General features: G+C 45.9%; 1 protein-coding gene across 3 annotated transcripts in view; it reads right to left on the minus strand.

Moving 5' to 3' along the window:
• LOC146182017 (uncharacterized) overlaps positions 1-19683 on the minus strand; it is a 40122-nt gene that overhangs the window by 13021 nt on the left and 7418 nt on the right. For 2 of the 3 annotated variants that reach the window (XM_084577016.1, XM_084577017.1), the window contains exons 2-6: positions 8588-10130; positions 7730-7981; positions 6409-6592; positions 4333-4590; positions 815-1006 (exon numbers count right to left, since the gene is read on the minus strand). In XM_084577016.1, coding sequence (XP_084433142.1) covers positions 815-1006; positions 4333-4590; positions 6409-6592; positions 7730-7981; positions 8588-10108 — 2407 coding nt within the window. In that variant the 5' untranslated portion in view covers positions 10109-10130. Of the gene's footprint in view, positions 1-814; positions 1007-4332; positions 4591-6408; positions 6593-7729; positions 7982-8587; positions 10131-14311; positions 14469-19683 lie in introns of those variants that run through there. The other variant, XM_084577015.1, reaches the window with a different exon arrangement.

Here is a 19683-nt window from a genome sequence, read left to right on the forward strand (position 1 = left end):
ATTTAGGGGATAGGGTAATAGTGGGGTGACAATGCGTACGCACGGAATGCCGCGATGAATGAGCGAGGGGTCCGGCAATTAATCTGAGCATGCGCACATTTGTGCCCCACTATTACCACCGATAGGGTCCCCTATTCTAAATCTTTCTAATCTATGGCACAATCAGGCAGCGCTGCTGTCACTTAGTAGCTTGTGTGTCTAACAGGCTTCCTTTTAAGGGCAGTAAAAAATAAGACTATGTAAATGGGTGCAAATATCTCGGCCAGTTGTTGCGCTGCACCAGCACTAGATTGGTCGCCGGCAAAGAAAAAAAAAAGCAATTCCTATTTGTCCTGCTGAAGCCTAAGGACAGCGATATTGCGTGGCTTGTGCGCCATGCTTGTGTTTATGTCGAAGAAGCACAAGTTCTGCTGCAGCCACTTTTCAGTGCTGTTGGGTGCACCAGCTGCATGCATCCAGATGCACCCTCTCTCAAAGCTAAACAAGGCCAAAGCACAACTAAGCTGAATTTAACTTAGCCAGCTACATATATCGGAAGCAGTTTCTTTCAAAACAATCCTTACTGCCGCAGTATGTTCTGGACAAACATTTAAGGAATTAGCCTATGAATTAAGCTACCAGAATAGAAAGAATACTGCTAGCTTTGACCATGCGACTTTCAACAACATGTTTACTCACCTAGAACAATGCATATTTTACGAGAACTTGGTTACATTAGCTGGGATGCACTGTGTGCTATGGCATTTATTTGAACAAAAGTTTGGTCACTCAAGTCAACATAACAAAAAACAGACATTGTGCATGGGCATTATACCTGTGAGCACCTGAGTCTTGGGTGTGCTGCTGTCGCCGCTACTCAAAGCACCACCGTTTAGGTCAACACTCAAGTGCGTGAACTGGACAAACACTTGCCCATACTCAAGGGTGCGGGTCTCATCGAGGACACCCAGCATGTTGCGGCCCTTGTCTGGAGAAATAGCTATTCGGCTTTTCTCCTTGAGCCCATCTGTGAAAATGGAGAGAACACAGGCCCAATCATGTCAGCCAATATTCCCTTCCCGAAGTGATGGGATGAATGGAAAAGAAAAAAGCAGGCCTTTCTGATGCACATTATGAAAGTAAAATGAAGGGACAGTTGACTCAGGGCTGATGACATGAATGAACCAGTAGATAGAAGACACGGGACGACAAAATGAAGGGACATTTAACCTGCTACTGAACTTGCCCGATTACACAGAAAAGTTTGTGAAATGAGAAAATCAACCTGGTTTCTCGGGTAATACCTGGCCTCCCGTGCACAGTCGAGGGAGACATAAAATTGAGTAGGTTTGGAACAGAGGTCACCACCTAAGAAGAGCACCTAATATAATACATCAAAACTTTGAGGTTAACGAAAAGGTAAATCAAACTAAGCAAGACATAGCAAGCTATGGGAAGGACAGGTGTACTTTTGAAGGGTTGAATGGAGAGAGAGAAAAGTAGGTTAAGGAGCAGAAATCAGTGAAATCCTAGCTGAAGTTAGAAACATAGTTATGAGAGGCGCAGATCTACAGTCGTCCCTTGGTGTAACAGGTAGATAGCAAGACAAGGTAACTCAAGGTAACTATAGCAGGATGGGCACGAGATCGGAAAACTTGAGGAAATAGGGAGTTACAATTGGGGTTCAGCTAGCGGATATGGATGAGGCCTTTGTCCTATATTGGACGTAGCCAAGCTGATGATGGCTACTTTCATGCTCGACAACAATCTGACAATGGTGTTTGTAGATGAGGACACCTCATGAGCTGTCCTTTTAGTGGATCCTTATGCACAGAGACCTGACGCTGCGCAGAAGGCCTTTTTCTTTTACCAAAAGATGCTTTTCTTTCCCGTTCATTTATCTATGTGCTTATATGTGGGGTTTGGTCAATGTGTTGTGTCATCTGGCTTCCAGATTGTAATTTTTTATAGACAGTACATAAAGACGTCACATTCAAGTGGAAGTTTGGAATGTTTTCTTTGTCTACCACAAGGCTTTTCTGAATGCAATTCTTATGGGGCTGTTGATCACAAAGAGGAGTGCACGCAGTGACCATTTCATAGTACAGTAAAAAGCCTTGTGAATTCGAAGTCATTGGGACAGAGAAAATAATTTGAATTAACCGGGTTCTCAAGTTAACTAAGCACTGCAACAAACACTGCAAAAAAATTGTGGGGGTTCACGCATGGCTTGAACCTAGTGATAAATTGAAAGTTGTGAGTGTTGAGGCCTGTGTAGCACAGCCTTTTCAATCCATTGTTTTTTTATCAGTCTTCTTTATATTAGGTTTTGAGGGAAGAAAGATGCCCTATACTTTTTGGTGGGCACCGCGGAATGGTGGACACCTACACCTAACCACATCAAAGTCATGTTATAAGAAAGGAAAAGGCATGGTGTCTGTCAGCTTAAAGGAAGGAACGAAGGTGGGAGTAAAAGAGAAATGAAAGAGGTCCTGTAGTCAAGGGCTACGGAGTAATTTCGGCCACCTGAGGGCCTTTAAGGTGTGCTGATATCGCACAGCACAGGGCTGCCTCTCCGTTTAAGTTAGGTTTGGGGAAATGAAGGCGCAGTATACATTTGGGTGAACATCACGAAATCGTGGACACCTGCACTTAATTCGGTCAAGATCACTTGAAGGCCATATTTAGTTTCACCTGAAGACTGGCTCTACCTAGCCTAGTGAAGCTTTTGCTTCAACTGTAAATTGCTTCATAAGAAAGAAAAGCTCGGTCTGTCAAGGTCACTTAAAGGTCAAACTGAGGCTTACACTATGAATGCGTTCACTAGCGTAGTGAAGCTTTCACTTCAAAATCTGGCCCAGACAAAATTTCATTGCGAGAGCATGCTGTGCATACCCCCCACACTTCCATCCATCAATTGTCAATGAAAGCATGCTGTCAGTCGCAATCGTGATATCAGCTTCTTAGCATTGTTCGCTCAAAAAGGCAATTCTGATATCACGCATTCTATTGATATTGTGGCAGTGGACGGCGCACACCCCAGTCACGACATGATAGCGCTAGTCGCAAAGCCACTGAAAACCAGGCTTGAGCAACCGGATGAGCCAGGCAAGCTGCTGCCAGGATTCCTGTGAAGGGTGTTAACATCAAAAGGTAAACACGCCCTGATGTTATCACTACACAGCATCTTGGCACGCTGTCAAGAAATGCACTATGTAGCTTGAGGACGAAGGTACAAAACGAAAGAATGCGCTAAAAAAATTTTAAATTTAAAAAAAATTCTCAGCGCCATAAGTGAGTGGTGGGTTATGTGAGTGGGTTCATTACGTGAGTAAGTATGGTAACCTAGATGTCCGTTAGCCATCTAAGCCATGACACACTATTAAAATAATAAGCGTAGGTCGATGTCACACGCTGTCTCTCCGTAAAGGGCACAGAGCGAGAGTGTTTCGTGCCACAGGACATGCACTGCCGCTGCTATCACTGGGAGATGCCTTGATGTCAATGTCCCCACTGTGCACTGCCTTGGCCAAGGCCGGGCAGGTGAGAGACCAATAGTGCGTGCATCTCTGCCCCTAGTCCAGCCGCACCTCAGCAGGGACGTGCTTCGGCGGTCGGCAAACCGTGTGGTTTTCTGTCCTGGGAGCTCTGGGGTTGGGGCGCTATGGCATATCAAGCATAGGCATCGTTTTGCGATATTACTTCGCGGCTCCAACAAGGTGCCATCGCTTCACTGGTTATCTAGCATTCCAGCAAAGCACTGAAAACCTTCAATTAACAGGGCTGGTGCAGGCCGCCGAATTGTGCGGTTAAATTTGCATTAAATATTAGGGGACTGCAGAAATTCTTTAAATTACCTGGAATTTTGAGTTATAGAAGTACAAATTATCTAGGTTTTAGTCTACGTAGGCCAGTGCAGGTTTTCCTTATGTTCCTTCATCCTGGGAAATGGGCAGAACACATACCGAGTGGGCAGAGTTTGGGCTGTAAAAAAAGCTGCCCTGATTCTTTGTGATGACATGGAGACATATTTATGTGCACAGGTGGTGGAAGTGAATGTCGCTGATGATGTATTGTGCTCCTGGGAAGATGAGACATTGCAAGCGTTCATTCAAAATGTAACATTTTTCAAGTAAGTCCCTTAGTAAAGCAGCTATAGTTCAGGAGGCAGGACACGAAGACTACCCTTCATATTATGAGCCTATTTTCCTTATATGTGCAGCAGACATGCGGCATGCACCTATAAATTTCAAGTAAGGGAGCACAACGAACAAGACATATAGAGAGATTTGAATTAAGGGACTGTCGAACACCTGTAATTCCCATCGTGTACCTAGGGCAGTAAATACTTGCCAAACATGCTCCTGTAGACAGCCAGCATGAGGGAGCGAGTGAACGGCTCTTGACAAAGCGACATCCCACCCATAAGCAGCTTGGAGAAAGGGAGGCTAGTGTGAGTGTAGGTGCTTAGCAATGGCAGAGCCATGGCATCACTGATGAGCGCGTCACACAACTGTAGCACCATGTTTTGCTGCAAGGAGAGGAAGACCCTGTCCGGTACGCCCAGCTGCGACAGGATGGTGATCAGAGGCCGGTTCAGGTACACCACAGCTGCAAAGAGCAGAATGGCAGAAAAGAACCATGCCAGTAAAAGAATGCAGATGACAAGGCAATTGAAAGAGCAAAACAAACAAATCATTAGTAGAGTGCTACACTTATTTTGTTTCAAGGATGATATAAGAGAAAGCATCAATGGAAACAAAACAGCATCAATGTAATGAAATAGCCACATTACGAGGATATAGTTTAAAGTTTACTGTGATTAATCAATGGCATAATGCTGAAGGTATCGTCCTTGGATGGTGGGAGCAAGCTCAAACATTTTGGAGCAGCTTTGGAGCAATAAAGGAAGAGTTTTGGAACATACAAATTAGTATTTGAAGCATATTTCTTGGATTGAACATTTCCAATTATTACGATTTTTTGTTCCTGACATACAAAAATTTCGAATTTGATTCCCGTTTATACAACATTCAATGCTTTGCTGACTATGCATGCATCTCTGACAAGATGAATAGCCAAAATATGTGACGTTGCTTAAAACACAACTGACCTGGGCAACAATTTGGAACTGACTGACTAAGGGAATGCTTGTTTCTACTTTTTATAACTGAACATTAAGTTTGACTAAAAGCTTTTATTTTGAACTGCCTGCTTGCTTGTTTTCGCAGCAGAACTGTTAGAACAACTTGTGTAGTTCTTTGTAGCTAAAAAAGTTCCCTAAAGGCCTGAGGTAGCCTGCAGTGACTGCTTCAGTTGCCGCTCTCTTCTCATGTGCTAACTCAAATGACTGGTAGAGGGAATGCCAAGTGCACAGAGCATTTTTTCGCGATTTTTTCCCTCCAATCGCTTGTGGCTCGTTTTAAATTGACTTGTATTTATAATGCTCTATGCTTTTCTAGTTTATGAGATTATAACTCGGCCGCCTGTGTGCTGCTGCTATTTATATAGACTACAACAGCCCCTACAGCATGTACAGGAGTAGTCAAAAGTTCCCAGGCCATGGGCTCTGCTTCTGGTTAACATATTCTGGCACTTGAGGTCCCATTCAAGCTATCAATTATCTCAGAGGTTAGAATAATGCTTCGTCTACCCTCCACAAATATTTTGAGATTTGGGGGCATCGTAGCTGCCCAACTATACTGCTCAGAAGCAGACCATGTGGGCTGGGAACTTTTGACTACCCCTGTACATGCAGCTCACAGCGTGCCACCACTCTTCTGGGCTTCTCACGATCGCTTAATGAATGCATCGAATTATATTAGGCAATGTCAATACTGTACAGTGAAAATCTATATAGTATTGTGCTAAATTTGATGCAGAACTGGTCTCGAGCAGTATTGCATTGTGGAGCCAGATGGAGCAGAGAAAGCAGTTTGGAGAATAATGGAGCAGCACTTCCACCACTGCATCCTGATATCATGCTCTGCATTACTGCCTTTTCAATGTTGTTGCACCGTTATTTGCTCGCGATCTTTTGCACCTGTTCGTCTACTCCTCAATTTGCACATCTTCATGTTACTCAGTCGTTCAGAGCGTTGTTTTCTTTTTTTTTTTTTTTTTTACTTTTCCTTTTATATCGTTGGAATAAAAATGAAGGCCGAAGCAAAACGGAAGCTCTCAGTGTCATTTCAATATCGATAATAATCGTTACCTCGCTTTCTTCAAGATAACTGAGAGGCCTCCCAAAAATATTAAATGCCATACCAAGCTAGTGTTACTCAACAAAAACGGAAATGCACACGACTACACAAATGCTACATTGAGGTTCACTTTGAACTAACCGTAATGTGTGAGCATGCACATGTATGTGTGCAATGATGGGAAGGACAAGAGCAGTGTTTCATGAGTGCAAGTTCCCACACTCACAAGGTGCAGAAACTTTGATGACTTCGAGGCTGTTTGATGTGGAACAGGCAAACTTGTTCATGCTTTTGCGCAGAATGAGCTTGTCACCCTGGAGAGCATTGTTTGTGCACAGCATGCCTTTGTAGCCTGCGTACCTAATCTGGATGGCAGATGGAATCTGCGCCACGTCCAGCTTTTCACAGACCTGGAAATCAAAACGCAGACAACATATGAGCACCTGCCTGTCCGGGTTGAGTTGTTTTGGCCAAGCTTTAATGGCGGGTAAGACTGCGGGACTTTCTCTATTTGGCTGTTTCACAATATTTTGATTTCTCCAGGCCATACAACGAGAAAAAGCAACACATTTATATACACCCATATTAGTCAATGTCTCTTTTAGGTGAAATGTCCACTTACAATGCAACAGTAGAGCCAATGCCTGTTTTAAAAAAAGACGAAGGGAGATGTACACCTATGAGAGCCCCATTATATGATGCTTAAATCCAAATACATTGGCCAGACATCGTCGAAACATAAGGTGTGTAAGCGAGCAGCATCAAACCGAACAGAAAAAATTCAAATAGTACTGACATCAAATTGATTCAAGAAAGGCTAAGTGCAATCTGATCAGTTTTAGGCAGCGTGATGCTTTAACCTTTGAGGATTTAACTGGCCCTCAGAGCAAGCAGTTGCTAAAGCAGTTCCACATTTATGTTCCAGTGGATCCTAAAGACAATTACCAAACAAGTTATATAGTTTATGAAAAAAGAAGAGTGGCTGCTTTTAACTTCACTCTACATGCCAGACAACTTTCACTGTGATTTGATGCACTTCAAATAGAGAACAGAATGAAAAGGGTGCTAAAGAAAAAAAAACTTAATGTAGTGCTGCCTTACACATGCAACCGGTCATTAACACTTTATTTTTCTTTGAAGCTGCTGTCAGTTGTGTTTAAAAAACTTGTACACAACTGCTTTTTTCTTGCATAAATATGCTTAATAGTGGGGGAAGTATTAAAGAAATATATCCACTTATGCTGTTTCGGTTAATTGCCGCGGAGGTATGGTATATTTGATGCAATTTTTTCACCTAGACTTAATGTTTACCCACTGATAATCTCCAAGGAGCTTCTAATAATCACCACATTCTTTTGTCTCCTTCCTATTTTTATGGATGCTTGCTTTATTTTGGGTATATCTATGTGTGGTCATCATTAATATGCAGATGCTGCCTACCTGCATGCATCTCATGCTCTGGCAGGAAGTGAATATGTATCAAGAATGTATGTACAATGTATGTAGCAAAGTGTTATTCAAGACCACCAAAACATATATGAGCTCACCTTTTTCATGAGAGACATGGAGATCATGCCAATGCCATCAGAAAAGATAAAGGGCTTTCCCGACACGGGGTGGACACCGCCCTCTATGTCCGCGACATCTTCCATTGTCTCACCATGAAGTGGCACAATGACTGACTCTTCCGTAGTGGAAAAACACTGGCCCATCCGCGCAATCTTTTTGGCCACATTTGGAATGTCGTTGAAGTCACCCATCCAAGCCCGTATGGAGTCCACTGAGTTGCCACAACTGTCCTGCACCAGCATAGAAGGGGAGTGTGCAACCCAGTCGGACCACAGTAGATCACATTGCAAGCATGGATAGCAGACTGTTATCATTAATGTACATATTGTGAGCCTTCCGTGGAGCCTTCACAATATTGTTTTAGAAAGAGGGGTAAAATGCAGGCATATAATCTGCCTGCTCACAGAGCTCGAGTGCTATAGTAACAAAACTATAACTCAATAATTCGCGCAAGCAAAATTACTAATATATGCTTATATGTGTACATGCACAGGAACATTTATATCAGATCTTTATTTTCTTTTTGGAGTCTGGGTAGAGACTAGGTGTAAAACGGTACTATATATTTTAGTTAAATATCAATTAAAATTCGGTTCCTTAAATAATACATAAACAGCTCTACACTGCAGGTTTGCACATGTTAATTTTTCTTGCGAACATAATTAACTATTAGTTCTCCACTCACTGCTGTGCATAAATAGCTGATAGCACTTTAGTACCAAATACATGTCAAACCTTCACGTTTTGAAATAACAGTCCTAAAAATGAAGGGCTCCATAAATGGTTGTCTTTCACTGCACGTCCGTTCAGCCAGGTATTGACTTTGTGAACGTTACCTTTGCATACAGCCAAACTCCATGGTCTCGAAGCTGGCTCACGGAACTGGCCAGGAGCTTGAAGTGACGGTCCCCAATATGAATTCCCTCTCGCAAGAAGCGCCCAACCACTTTGTCCATCATCTCCCGCTTGTCATCTTGAAACGCTAGTGTGTGTGACAAAAACTCAAAATGGTCGTCACGGAAGGAGACTCGGAGGGCATAGCTGGGGTCAAACTTGCGGAGAACCCTGTTCTCAGTGTGGACGCTAGGTTGCAGATAAAAGATGCGTGACGGTGTCACAAAGAGCCGCCGCACCAAGCAAGTTCTCTGTGGTACCCTTGTGGGCACATACGCCTTGCAGACCATTTCAAACTGTGCTGGCAAGGCAGCAGAAAACGTGACAAAGCTGTTCCTCTCGAGAACGGTCGCAATGTTGAACAGTGTCTCCTCAAGAGCACCTTCATTGTGGGCTGCATATAACTCCAACTTGATCAAGATGTCATCCAGTGCCTGCTTCTCTAAAAGCAGTAACTGGACGACAATGTCGTCACTCATTTCGATGAGGGCACTGAGTGCATAGCAGCACGTGAACTGTAGCTTAGGCATTAGCCCCGTGAACAAGCGCTGCCGGAGTTTCTCAGCTTCACTGCCGAGACGATGAGTTTTCACTGGTGCAAAAACAATCCAAGTCCTTTGGTGTCGACGCTTCAGGCGGCCTACTGTGCGCCGTGCTTCGTGGCTGCTGCTGAAGGTTAGCCTCAGAACAAAGCAGCCACCCACGTCCCTGCTTTCCAAAAGTGGCCCGCACACTTTGCATCCAACCTCCAGAGTTCTGCGGAAGTTCAGCTGTTCTCGGAGATCCAAAATGTTTGCAGCCTTGTGGAACAGGGGAAGAGTATGAACGTGCAGAAAGACATCGCTGGGCCCACCGACCGGATCATGCACAACCACGCGAATGATGTTGCTGTAGGACATGCTGAGCCGGAAGATGTGTGGTGAGTGCGCACAGCGGGCAGGTTCCAAAAATATCTGCAGATTTCTTTCATCATGCCTAAAAGTGCACTCGATGTTGCAGCTTCTCACAGTGGAATCACATATTAAGGAGTGGCGTTCGGCAAACATATTTAGGCTGACAAACGTGCCAAATGCTATAGACTGCATCTTGATTTTGTCATCGACAGCATAAAAGCCTTGCCAAAAGCCGTGCTTACGATCAGGCTGCAGCCACTGCAGGTAATTAGACGGGCCATGCGGGACTGTTCCGCTCTTGCACCAGTGCCGAACAATGTCTGTACTCAACGACTCCGCCTGATTGGCTGGCAGTGGTGAATACAAGTTGAGCACATACCCGGCAGACCAGATGGGGTCTTCACAACCATACCTGACTGGTCTCTTGAAGGGGTCTTTTACAGTCAGTGTAGACTGTCCCTTGTGTTCTTCAAAAAACTGCTTGTGTGCTCTCCGGAACGCTTCGTTGTCATCCTTGGCCTGCTGGATCCACATGCACGTGAAGGAAAGGGTCTTCACTGCCTTGGCCATCTGTAGTGTGTGTAGCAGCGTCCTGAAAATTGAAACGAAAATTGCACAATTAAAGCATTGGCCAAAATGGGAAAACTGCAATTTTAAATTCTTTTTGCTGACAGGTACAGCATTTATTAGGAAGGGTAGAATAGAAGAGTGTGTGCCTTGAAATTAAAGTGTGTATATACCCTTCTGCTCTCAGCCTAGAGATACTTTCATTAACTGATCAATTTAATAATATAGCAGCTTATTACCAAATGATATGGTCCTAATATAGCATTCCACTAGCCGCAAAATTTCAGCCTATGTTTCACGCATGGATAAAATTGGCTTTTGCCACCAATTGCACCAGAAGGCAGAAATCCTGCAGTCTGGTCGCTGCCCCAAAAATAGAGTATGGTCGGCATCTACAAAATCCAAACAGCCAGTGCCGTGCATGCAAATGCCTACAACAGAGTGAAGTTATATGTTTTGCATACCGCAGTGATCACTCTTGGGCTACAGCAGCACAATGCTGCTCTGGTCAGTGCTCTATGCACACAGTGAAGTGTTCAAATTCAATTTACACTAGTGCCAACTTTTCACGAAAAGCAAGGATGCTTTTAAGTTCCGCCTTTGCTCCTGTCTGCAAATGCCTTAGTAGATCCCTGTTAGTGTACATGGACTTGGCTACTCACTCACTAATATCCCTTAATTTGTACTTCTATTATTTCACGCATATTGATTAGCATCCAGTCATAATCACATCATGCGTATAACCACCCAACAGAGATAAATCCCCGCTTTAACCAAGCCATAAGAACATATGCCTGTGTAGCCTCAGGGCAGTGTGCCTAGCTGGGTCCGATTCCTACTTCACCCTACTATTTCACAGGAAGTGCCCAAGTTGGAATCATGATTTTTGGCTCACAACGCCAATGCCAGGTTTTTCAGTGAAAGGAGCCTTAACACTGCCGTATTGCTACTAGACAGCAGTATCCTCTAAGAAAGCCTGAGCAATAGCATGTTACTCCACATGGCATTTGAAGCTCTCTCTGATGTACCAATGGACTCTGACGAGATTTCGGTTTATAATCACCTAGAATGCAAGTCCACTGCTTCATGAGACCAAAGGCGTTCAAATGTTTCAAGAAGGTATATTCTCTTGGCCAGTTCTCGAGAGCTAGTAGCTCCTCTTAAACTAGCAAAAGGTGCAGTATGTCCAGAATCAAAGCAAACAAAGCTGCAGCAGTGGCAATGAAATATATTCCTTACCAGACTTAATTGTATTTCTGAAATTGTAATAAAACTGCTTGAGACAAGTTTTGCGCAAAAATCGTAAAACCATAAGTCCACAAACATATGTGCACTGCACGCTCGTCATTTTTATTGCGTTCAGGACACAGCAAGTGGTGATCCGAATGCCTTGGCCGGACCTCTCTACATCATTTAAATCCCCACGAAGCAGGTTATTTATTGCTTACTCAGTACAACTTGAAATCAACCTCGGAACCTTGTACTCAGTAAAGTTCCTGCCATGGATTTTTCCGCCTCCTCCCCTGCCTCCCTCGCTCACTGGCAACAATTGTAACCAGCTGGCACCTGTGCACTCCCAACTAGTTTTGAACTGCACGATATGAACTCCGGATATCTTGCACACGTCTTACATCTTTCTGCTTGGGGAACGCTTGCTATTCAAGGCATAACAGCATTTATACAGGGTGCATTTGTGACACCATCGGAGTACCGTGGGAAATGGAGATTCTCTTATCTTCTCTACTGAGGCTACAAGGAGTGCCCGAGGAAGCAAGTAGGATGTCACTCTAGCATAGTACAGAGCGTGAGAACTAGAAACACCCCTTTTCTTTGCGACCCTTGCCCTTTCCTTGTTTTGCTGACAGAAGACAAGCATGAATAACGCATAGGATTACAACAGTGGAAAGAATTTGATTAGCAATGTCAATGTGGAAGTGTATACATACACTACACATAGTTATATCGCAAAGTAATTTAGAAATTAATTACTGTTCTTGTGAAGTTACTGCACCAAATTAATTCCAGTGCTAATTACCAGGTCAGAAAATTAATTACATATTAATTAGAAAAGTAATTAAATTACAGAAAGTTCATTACTGTAATTCGATTGCCATCATGTCTGATCCAGTTTAAGAATTCAAACCGACCAAGTCCTGCTTTGCAGCTCTATTAGAGGCATAATTAGATTATTTTTTAGCACTTAAGACCCTTTAAAAGCAATAAGACTAAAGCCTTTGAGACTGATTCTACTGTAGTGTTCATTTTCCAGAACACCGCTGATCACAGCGCTTTTTCCGTGTCAGATTCGAGGTGAGCAGCTCCACTCGGAGGCTATGACACGAGTTCATTGTGGCGCTCTTCGTAGCTGGCGGCCATGCTGGCGGCAGATAACGCCGCCGTCATTTGATTGACAGGATAGATGTGACACTTTCTGCGGACGAACGCACACGTATAGACCATAAATGCTTTCGCCTTAAAAGTGATGAGAATACCTTGTCGGCACCGACTTTCCGGATTCTATCTTTCTTCCACCGTGGCCCATAATAAGGTTTCGCAGTGTGTCTGACGACCGCCGCGAGCGAGACATCCGATACTCGCGCACTGCTGGCCGCTGTCTGGGCGGGAGCTGGCACCGAATAGTCGCAAATAAGTTTTAAATGAGCGCCTATCAGTTTCCGTCTGCAGCGGCGGCGCGCACCTCGTCCTTAAGGGATGAAATTTTATGCACGTGCTCTATATTTTTCTGGCGGCAAAATTTTGTCGTCGCCATCTTGAATTTCGAAATATCCAGAACTCCACACTACGTACACTCAGCAAATCACAACAAACACAGGAAACTTCAGGCAAATACGTGCTTTAATATAAATTAGCACGATGGTATGCAGGCGATTACAGCCCCTCATGTTCCTTTTGCGGTGATCAGAGGGCAGATCTAAAGCGCATCATGTTTAAATGTGAAACCATGCAACCGCCGGAAGGCCTGCAAATTACCGATTCAGAACAGTGGGCGCTAGGCTTAGAGGGCCGGCAACACGCCATCACGGCCTGGGCCAAGGTGCTGACATCGAGGCACCCTAGGCCAAAGAACTCGTCGAGCGCCATCGAGCGACGACCTTATAGAGTAGGGCGGAGGGCGGCTTGAGGAGAAGCGTCCTTTCACGAGGAAAAAAACATCAATTTCACCGCGAAACCGCCCCCCTCATTTTGCCAGCAATTTCGACCTACGTGGGTGGGTACGTTGTGAGCACGGTGGTTGTGAGAGAAGCTTTGTCAGTTAATCTTTAGAAAAAGAGCATTAATGCTGACCGGCAATGCAGCTGACGATGCCTTACATCGTTCAAGAAGAAGATCATTTGCAGATTTCGGCACATATATTTGTGGGCAGCAGTGGATGAGCTAGCGTACCAAGCAGTCATCAAATGCCGCGTGTGCGGTAATGGAAAAATTGTTGAACATGAAAAAAGAAGAGTATAAATGCATATGTGCCTTTACTCGGTACGCTTGTTCATACCCCGGCAGCCACTACCAAAATCGAAACTATGGAGGAAACACACGCAAGATCGAATTGGTAAAACATCCGATCATTATATGCCGCGTGACAATTAGAACACACAATAATCTCGCTCACAAAGCGATGAGCCTATTGTAAACACACACTGCCCGTTTTAACAACGGCGAGGTTACTCTGCCCTCGTCGTGCCCCCCCCCCCCCCCCCCCCCAGAAAAAAAAAAAAACAGAGCCGAGTCCTAGCTGTCACCCGGCCCAACGTTGTCCCGGCCATCACCCTTTCGATTGGCGCCCAAAAAGTTGACGTACGTTTGCGGACATCATGCACTCGAATGTGCGCGAACGGGAAAATATATTGCGCGTAAGCATTGAAGGGACACAATATATCAGGACTCCATTACAGTGGCCAGTTTTATCTCATTACGTAAATCGAGCTTCGAACGCCTCTCTTCGTCCCTTTTTCCCTCTTCATTCATTCATCACATATGATATATACTATTCCAATCTGTCAAAATTACCGAACTCCGCCAGCCATGAGATCATTGCGCCGCATATTTAAACTTCGGGCGACTCTTCCTCTCCGATCGAAATCAAAATCCGGAGCCCATCCCCTGACGGCGAGATTCGATTTTCCTCATAACCAAGCTAGCCGACTTACTCCACCCGACGCAAACTTCAGCGGCGAAATGTGCACTTACCGCCCACAGCCTGCTGGCGCTGGCGCCGAGGTAGGTATGCACGCCGACAGTACACGTCGCCTGCCCGATGCTGCTCGGCTAGAGCTAACCAGACCCGCCGGATGCACTGGCCGGATGCTCTGTCGCCTCTCCTGATATCTGATGCTCTCTCGAAGCAAGAGCGCCTGCCGACGCCGTTTCTCCCGCGCCACAGCCAGACTACCAATGTTTACATCTCTCTCGAGAGAGAGAGAGGGAGAAAGACGCCAGAGGTACGCGCCACGACGAGCGCTTTGGCGCGTGGTCTCTAGGAGTTGAAGAGTAGTAGTCGATGCAGAGCGTGCGGTTTATGACGGAAGGGCGCCAGTTCTTACGGCAAAACGTCGCTCACATGGAAAAGCAAAACAAGCAGGTGTGAATATAAGGCTGACATGGCAGCGCAAAATGTAATTAATGCCTGCCTTTCTGAATGTGTACTTGTAAGGAGCTGGTATGTGTAGACGCTCCTATTCACGAAGAAGCTAGGCCATTCTGAGCATGCGTAGCTGGGCGACTCCCCTGCAAGAAAGCACCGTGCGTCCTGCTTCGAAGTTCACTGGCTAATTTTCTATGTCGCACGGAGAGCGGTTTGTGTGCGTAATGATCATGACATCAGAGTGCTAATTATTGCAATGTATGTAAAATGAATAAATAATAATATTTAGTTCATTTTGAACTGTGACTATTTTAGCTAGCTTTTTTTTCTTTCGCTAACTTGCCATTAGGCATATTATGGAAAGCCATGCAAATCGTTTTCTGCCAAAAACTGGAGAAGGCTTTTGCTTTTAGTGTTGTCCGCATTCTCGAGGAAGCGGCAATTGCTCTCGCTATATCACCCACCAGGGCGAGGAGGCTACTACACAAATAATTACGGACTCGCAAGAAGCATGCAGAGGACGTATAGCAGCGGACGCACATCCACTGTTGCCATCCGCATACTCAAGGCAAGAAAAATCACCTTTTCGAGATGCTTCATAACGTGGATACCAGGCCATGATATTGTCAAAGGTAACCAACGTGCCGACGCCAATGTCCGAGCATACGCCACTCGGGAGGCGCATAACAACGGGGAACTGGAAGCAGTCACTAGACGCTATGGAGCCATCCTTGAACATCAAAGAGCCTTAAGGACGATCTACCCACCTCCCCACGAAGACCTTAATAGAGAGCAGTCGGTTGCCTGGAGACAGCTACAGACTAACACATACCCCAACTTGAGTCTACTCAGTAAAATGCATCCGACAACATTTGAGAATAAATGCCCACTATGCGGGAAACTCCCTACACTCTGCCTTGTTACATGGGCGTGTCAAAAAACGCAGGTAGCGGCAATAAACACCACACCAACATCGGAGCAGTGGGAAGCTGCGCTGTCCTGCTCGACGCCTGATGACCAGCTCAAGCTGATCGACAGAGCGCGCAAGGCGGCAAAGGCCACTGGGGCCCTGGACTTAGGGCCCCACCCACGCCGGGAGAGATCTCTTTGTCGAAAAGTTTTTCATTCATTCATTCATTCATTAATTCATTCATTCATTCATTCGTTAGAGAAATCCTCTTCCCTCGTCGCCGACGGTCCTACTTCCTAGAGAATCCGTGTCCTTGACGCCCTCGGCCCTGCACAAGCCCACAGCAGGTGACAAACATCTACCTCTGCAGCCGGTGTAGAACACTTCGGGCAGGTGGTCGGTGCTATGTGGGAGTCCCATTGGCACGTGACCGACAAGGGCCGCCCCAGCCCTTACCCTTCTAAGGGATACCTCCTCCAGTCTGGTTTAGTGAAGTCCCGGAATATGTATAGCTTATACAGACGCGTCAGTGATTCAAAGTGGTGGAAAAACGGTAACTACCAGCCCCACACATGCAAAGTTATTCACATATAGAGAGTACGTAACGGACCACCCGGACTAGCAATGTAGCTGTATGCTATCCGCGATGCGATGGAGGCTATGCCATACCACCTATAATCGAAGCTCACATTTACACCGACTCTCTAGCGGCTATTAAACAGCTCGAGAGAGTTTCTCCTGGGTAACACAGATACATTCTCTAAATAAGAAAAGAACAAAACACGTTCAGGCACATTGGATACAAGACGGTAATAACATAGGTTATAAAAAGCATGCAAGCCTCTAACACATCACCACACTTACCACAATCCCATTTAATCCTCGGTCCGCTTTCCCAATCTTGGTATCTGTTGTAAGGAAAAGTGCACGTGCCCGTATTCCCCCGTGCAATTATTTACCCCCTCCCTCGTAACCTAACGAGAAAGGAGGAGGTGTCCCTTACAATGATATTAGGGCTGGGGCGGCCCTTACTCAGTCGGTGACGTGCCGATGGGGCTCTGAAGAGGATGCAGTTCAGGGAACACGCCCTAAGTGTCCAAGGCCAGCCGCCGAGGTGGATCTTCGCCACCTTTTATGGACATGCCCAGGAGTGCAGCCGTCAAGAATTAGACGACTACAAGAAGTCGGACTGTCGGCTACAAAGAGGAACATTTACACTTGTGGCTAATGGACAATATTAAGAGCCAGAGCTTGCTCCGGTTCCTCGGCCTCGTTGATGAGTGGTTTGAGGTGGAAGACATCCAGCAATTTCAGGCGTTCATTGAACATAGAGTGTGAAATTTAGTGATTGCCATTTACAGTCACTTTTTTGTTTTGTAGTTCCATTCATGTGTCTACGGTTTCATGTATTTTATCCTTTCCATAGGGTCACGAAGAGTCGGACACGACTGAACGACTGAATTGAACTGATATAGTCAAAAGACAAACATGTCGTGACGTTATCGCTGCGCACCATCATGGCATATATGCTGAAAATAAATGAGCTGTGGATGCGACGGCCGAAACGGAGGGACGCGCGCCACCCACAACGCTTTCTTTTTTTAATTCTCGGCAGCATAGGTGGAGGATGGGTTCATTACGCAAGTGGGTTGATTACGCGACAAACACGGTGCGATTTCTGTATATCGAATTATCGATATATCGAACTATTTCGCGATCCCCTTCGATATCGACGTATCCGGGTTCGACTGCATCGCCCTGAAGCAAGCATAGCTTTCCAGCAGAGTACAAATAAGAAAAAAATCATCGCCAGGGAGGCCACGACACATCCGGCAGACAAAACGCATGCCCCAAGGACTCATTTCAAACTTTAAATGGGAAGAAGTCACATATTTCAGCTCTTGCGAAATTTTAATTGGTGACCCTCCTGCGTTTTTCTGAATGCACCTTGCCCAAAACGTTCGCAGGTGATTCCGAGGTTAAACTCTGAGGCGCTAAGTCTAGGTCACATATACAGAAGAGATGGTAAGCAAGACTTCTGCGCATATACGTCGTCCAGAGCAACGCAAGCGCAGCTTAGGCCCGCCGCAGCCATCTGGTCGCATTTTCTGAATTCCCCTTTACTGTGCTTGAACCACACGCGGCTTTCCCGGTTCACGGAAGGGCTGTTGTCACCGTTGTCCAAGTTTTAATTCATATCCCGGAACAGAGTGAAACCAAATCCACGAAAAACGTTCGCTCGTCGCTGCGCCCTCTCGGCGTACGCGCCTTGGCTCGAGCAGCGCTAACCAGCGATGTGCCCATCCTAAACAGCATTTGTTTACGACACGTTTTCATGCAGCTATCGGGAGCGACGCCGTCATGCGATCCTTCTGAAGTGCTCGTCGCCCTCCGCGTTGTGGTGTTTGTTTATATCAAGCATGCAATCGTTCGGGAGTGCGGCCGCGCTCCGTGTTTTGTTTATACCAAGCGCGTACGCCCTGGCGCCGGCGGTCATGTGAGTGCCTCGTGCTCAGGCATAACATCATCCTTTATACGTGTTCCTCGCATCTTGGCCGAGAATAAACATCTTTCAGTCTTCTGGCAGCTCTCGGCGGCGTGCTCGGACACCATGTGGACTCCAGTGTGTATTATCACGCAGTGTACGCCGGCGGGCTGTATCGCCCGAGAACGGGAGTCAACACACGATGCACACAAACAAAAGAGGCTCCTCGGTGCACGGGCTCCCGGCGAGTGACGTGCTCGCGTTTTCACAGTGCGCGCACAAGTACGATACACCAGCCAACGATCAGAGTAGAAGTGCCAGCCGCCCGCCCGCGCCGCCATAACAAAAACAAAGCAAATATTTTATGTTTAGGTCGCCATAAAATACCGTCCTATCAAAACTAAATCAGGGTGGTAGGAACTCCACAGCAGACCTCACAATAAACGTACGGCTCGCTCAGACCGAGCGCCGCATGAACAGGAATGCCGAGAGTTAGGCATGATGCCACCTCGCAGGCGCGCGTATATGCGCGCGATTATTCGCTAGGACAGAAAGAAAAAAAAAAAAGTGAAGCTTCACCAACCTTCGCTATAGGCAACCTGCAGTGGCCAGGCGGCGCTAGTGGAGCGCAGCGTTCAGCGCCGCCAACGGCGGCGCCGAGTAATCTGAGTAGGCCGGCGCGGTCGGGTTGCGTTCGCGTTGTACGGCTGGAAGCATCTCGGCTCTCATTTTCTGCGGTTTTAAGGCAATCGAATGTCTTCAGAGCTACTTCCGAAAACTAATACTGACGAAAGGACACCGCCTGTTCGAGAATGCTCATGTTTAAAACGTAAGCTGTGTCGACGTCACCGCGAAGTGCGCGCCGCTCGCGACGGAACACCCGCGCGCACAGCTTTGAATTTCGCGTGTAGACTGAATTTTTTTTAACGAAATTTATTCCCTCAGGGCATCAGTCGGATATGTGATGATGAATTAAGAAATAATTAAATGAAAGAAAAATGTAGTAAACGTAGCTTTTCATTTACCTATTGCGTTCACACCTCATGCCCAAACATTGAAAGTGCAGAGAGAACCTGAGAAGAGATTGATGGCCGTTTCTTCTTTTTTTGTTCTTGCTATTTGATTACAGCAGCATAATAATTTCCTCGCGGTTTTGCTTTACAGTTTAATACCATGACGAACACTTTTGTTCGTGGTGCACCTTTCGACAGTGCCGCGGAAGTTACAGGAGGAGGCATGGTGCGGTACGTACCCGCTACGGATGTCGTGGCGATTGCAAGCACTGTGCGGTTGTAGCGTGCGTCATCACCGAAAACTGTGCGTGCCGGGGGCGGGGATAAGGGGGCCTCCTACACCGTTGAAAAAAATAAAGCTCTTAACAACTGGCATGCATTTGTACCTCCGTACCTCAATCTTGGGGAAAGCCGGCGGGTAATGCTTGCACTCAACGGCAAAGCTTTCGTAAAGGAGGTCGTTAAGAGTTAGAAGTTTTTACTGTTGCTACTAATGATGAAATAGTCTATCTTCTGGGACAAGAGACTATTGAGTAGCTTGAGCGGTCGGTGAAAGAAATATTTGGAGCG

The sequence above is a fragment of the Amblyomma maculatum genome, chromosome 8 (genome assembly GCF_055883805.1).
Source record: "Amblyomma maculatum isolate TAMU_Amacu chromosome 8, ASM5588380v1, whole genome shotgun sequence".
NCBI lineage: Eukaryota > Metazoa > Arthropoda > Arachnida > Ixodida > Ixodidae > Amblyomma > Amblyomma maculatum.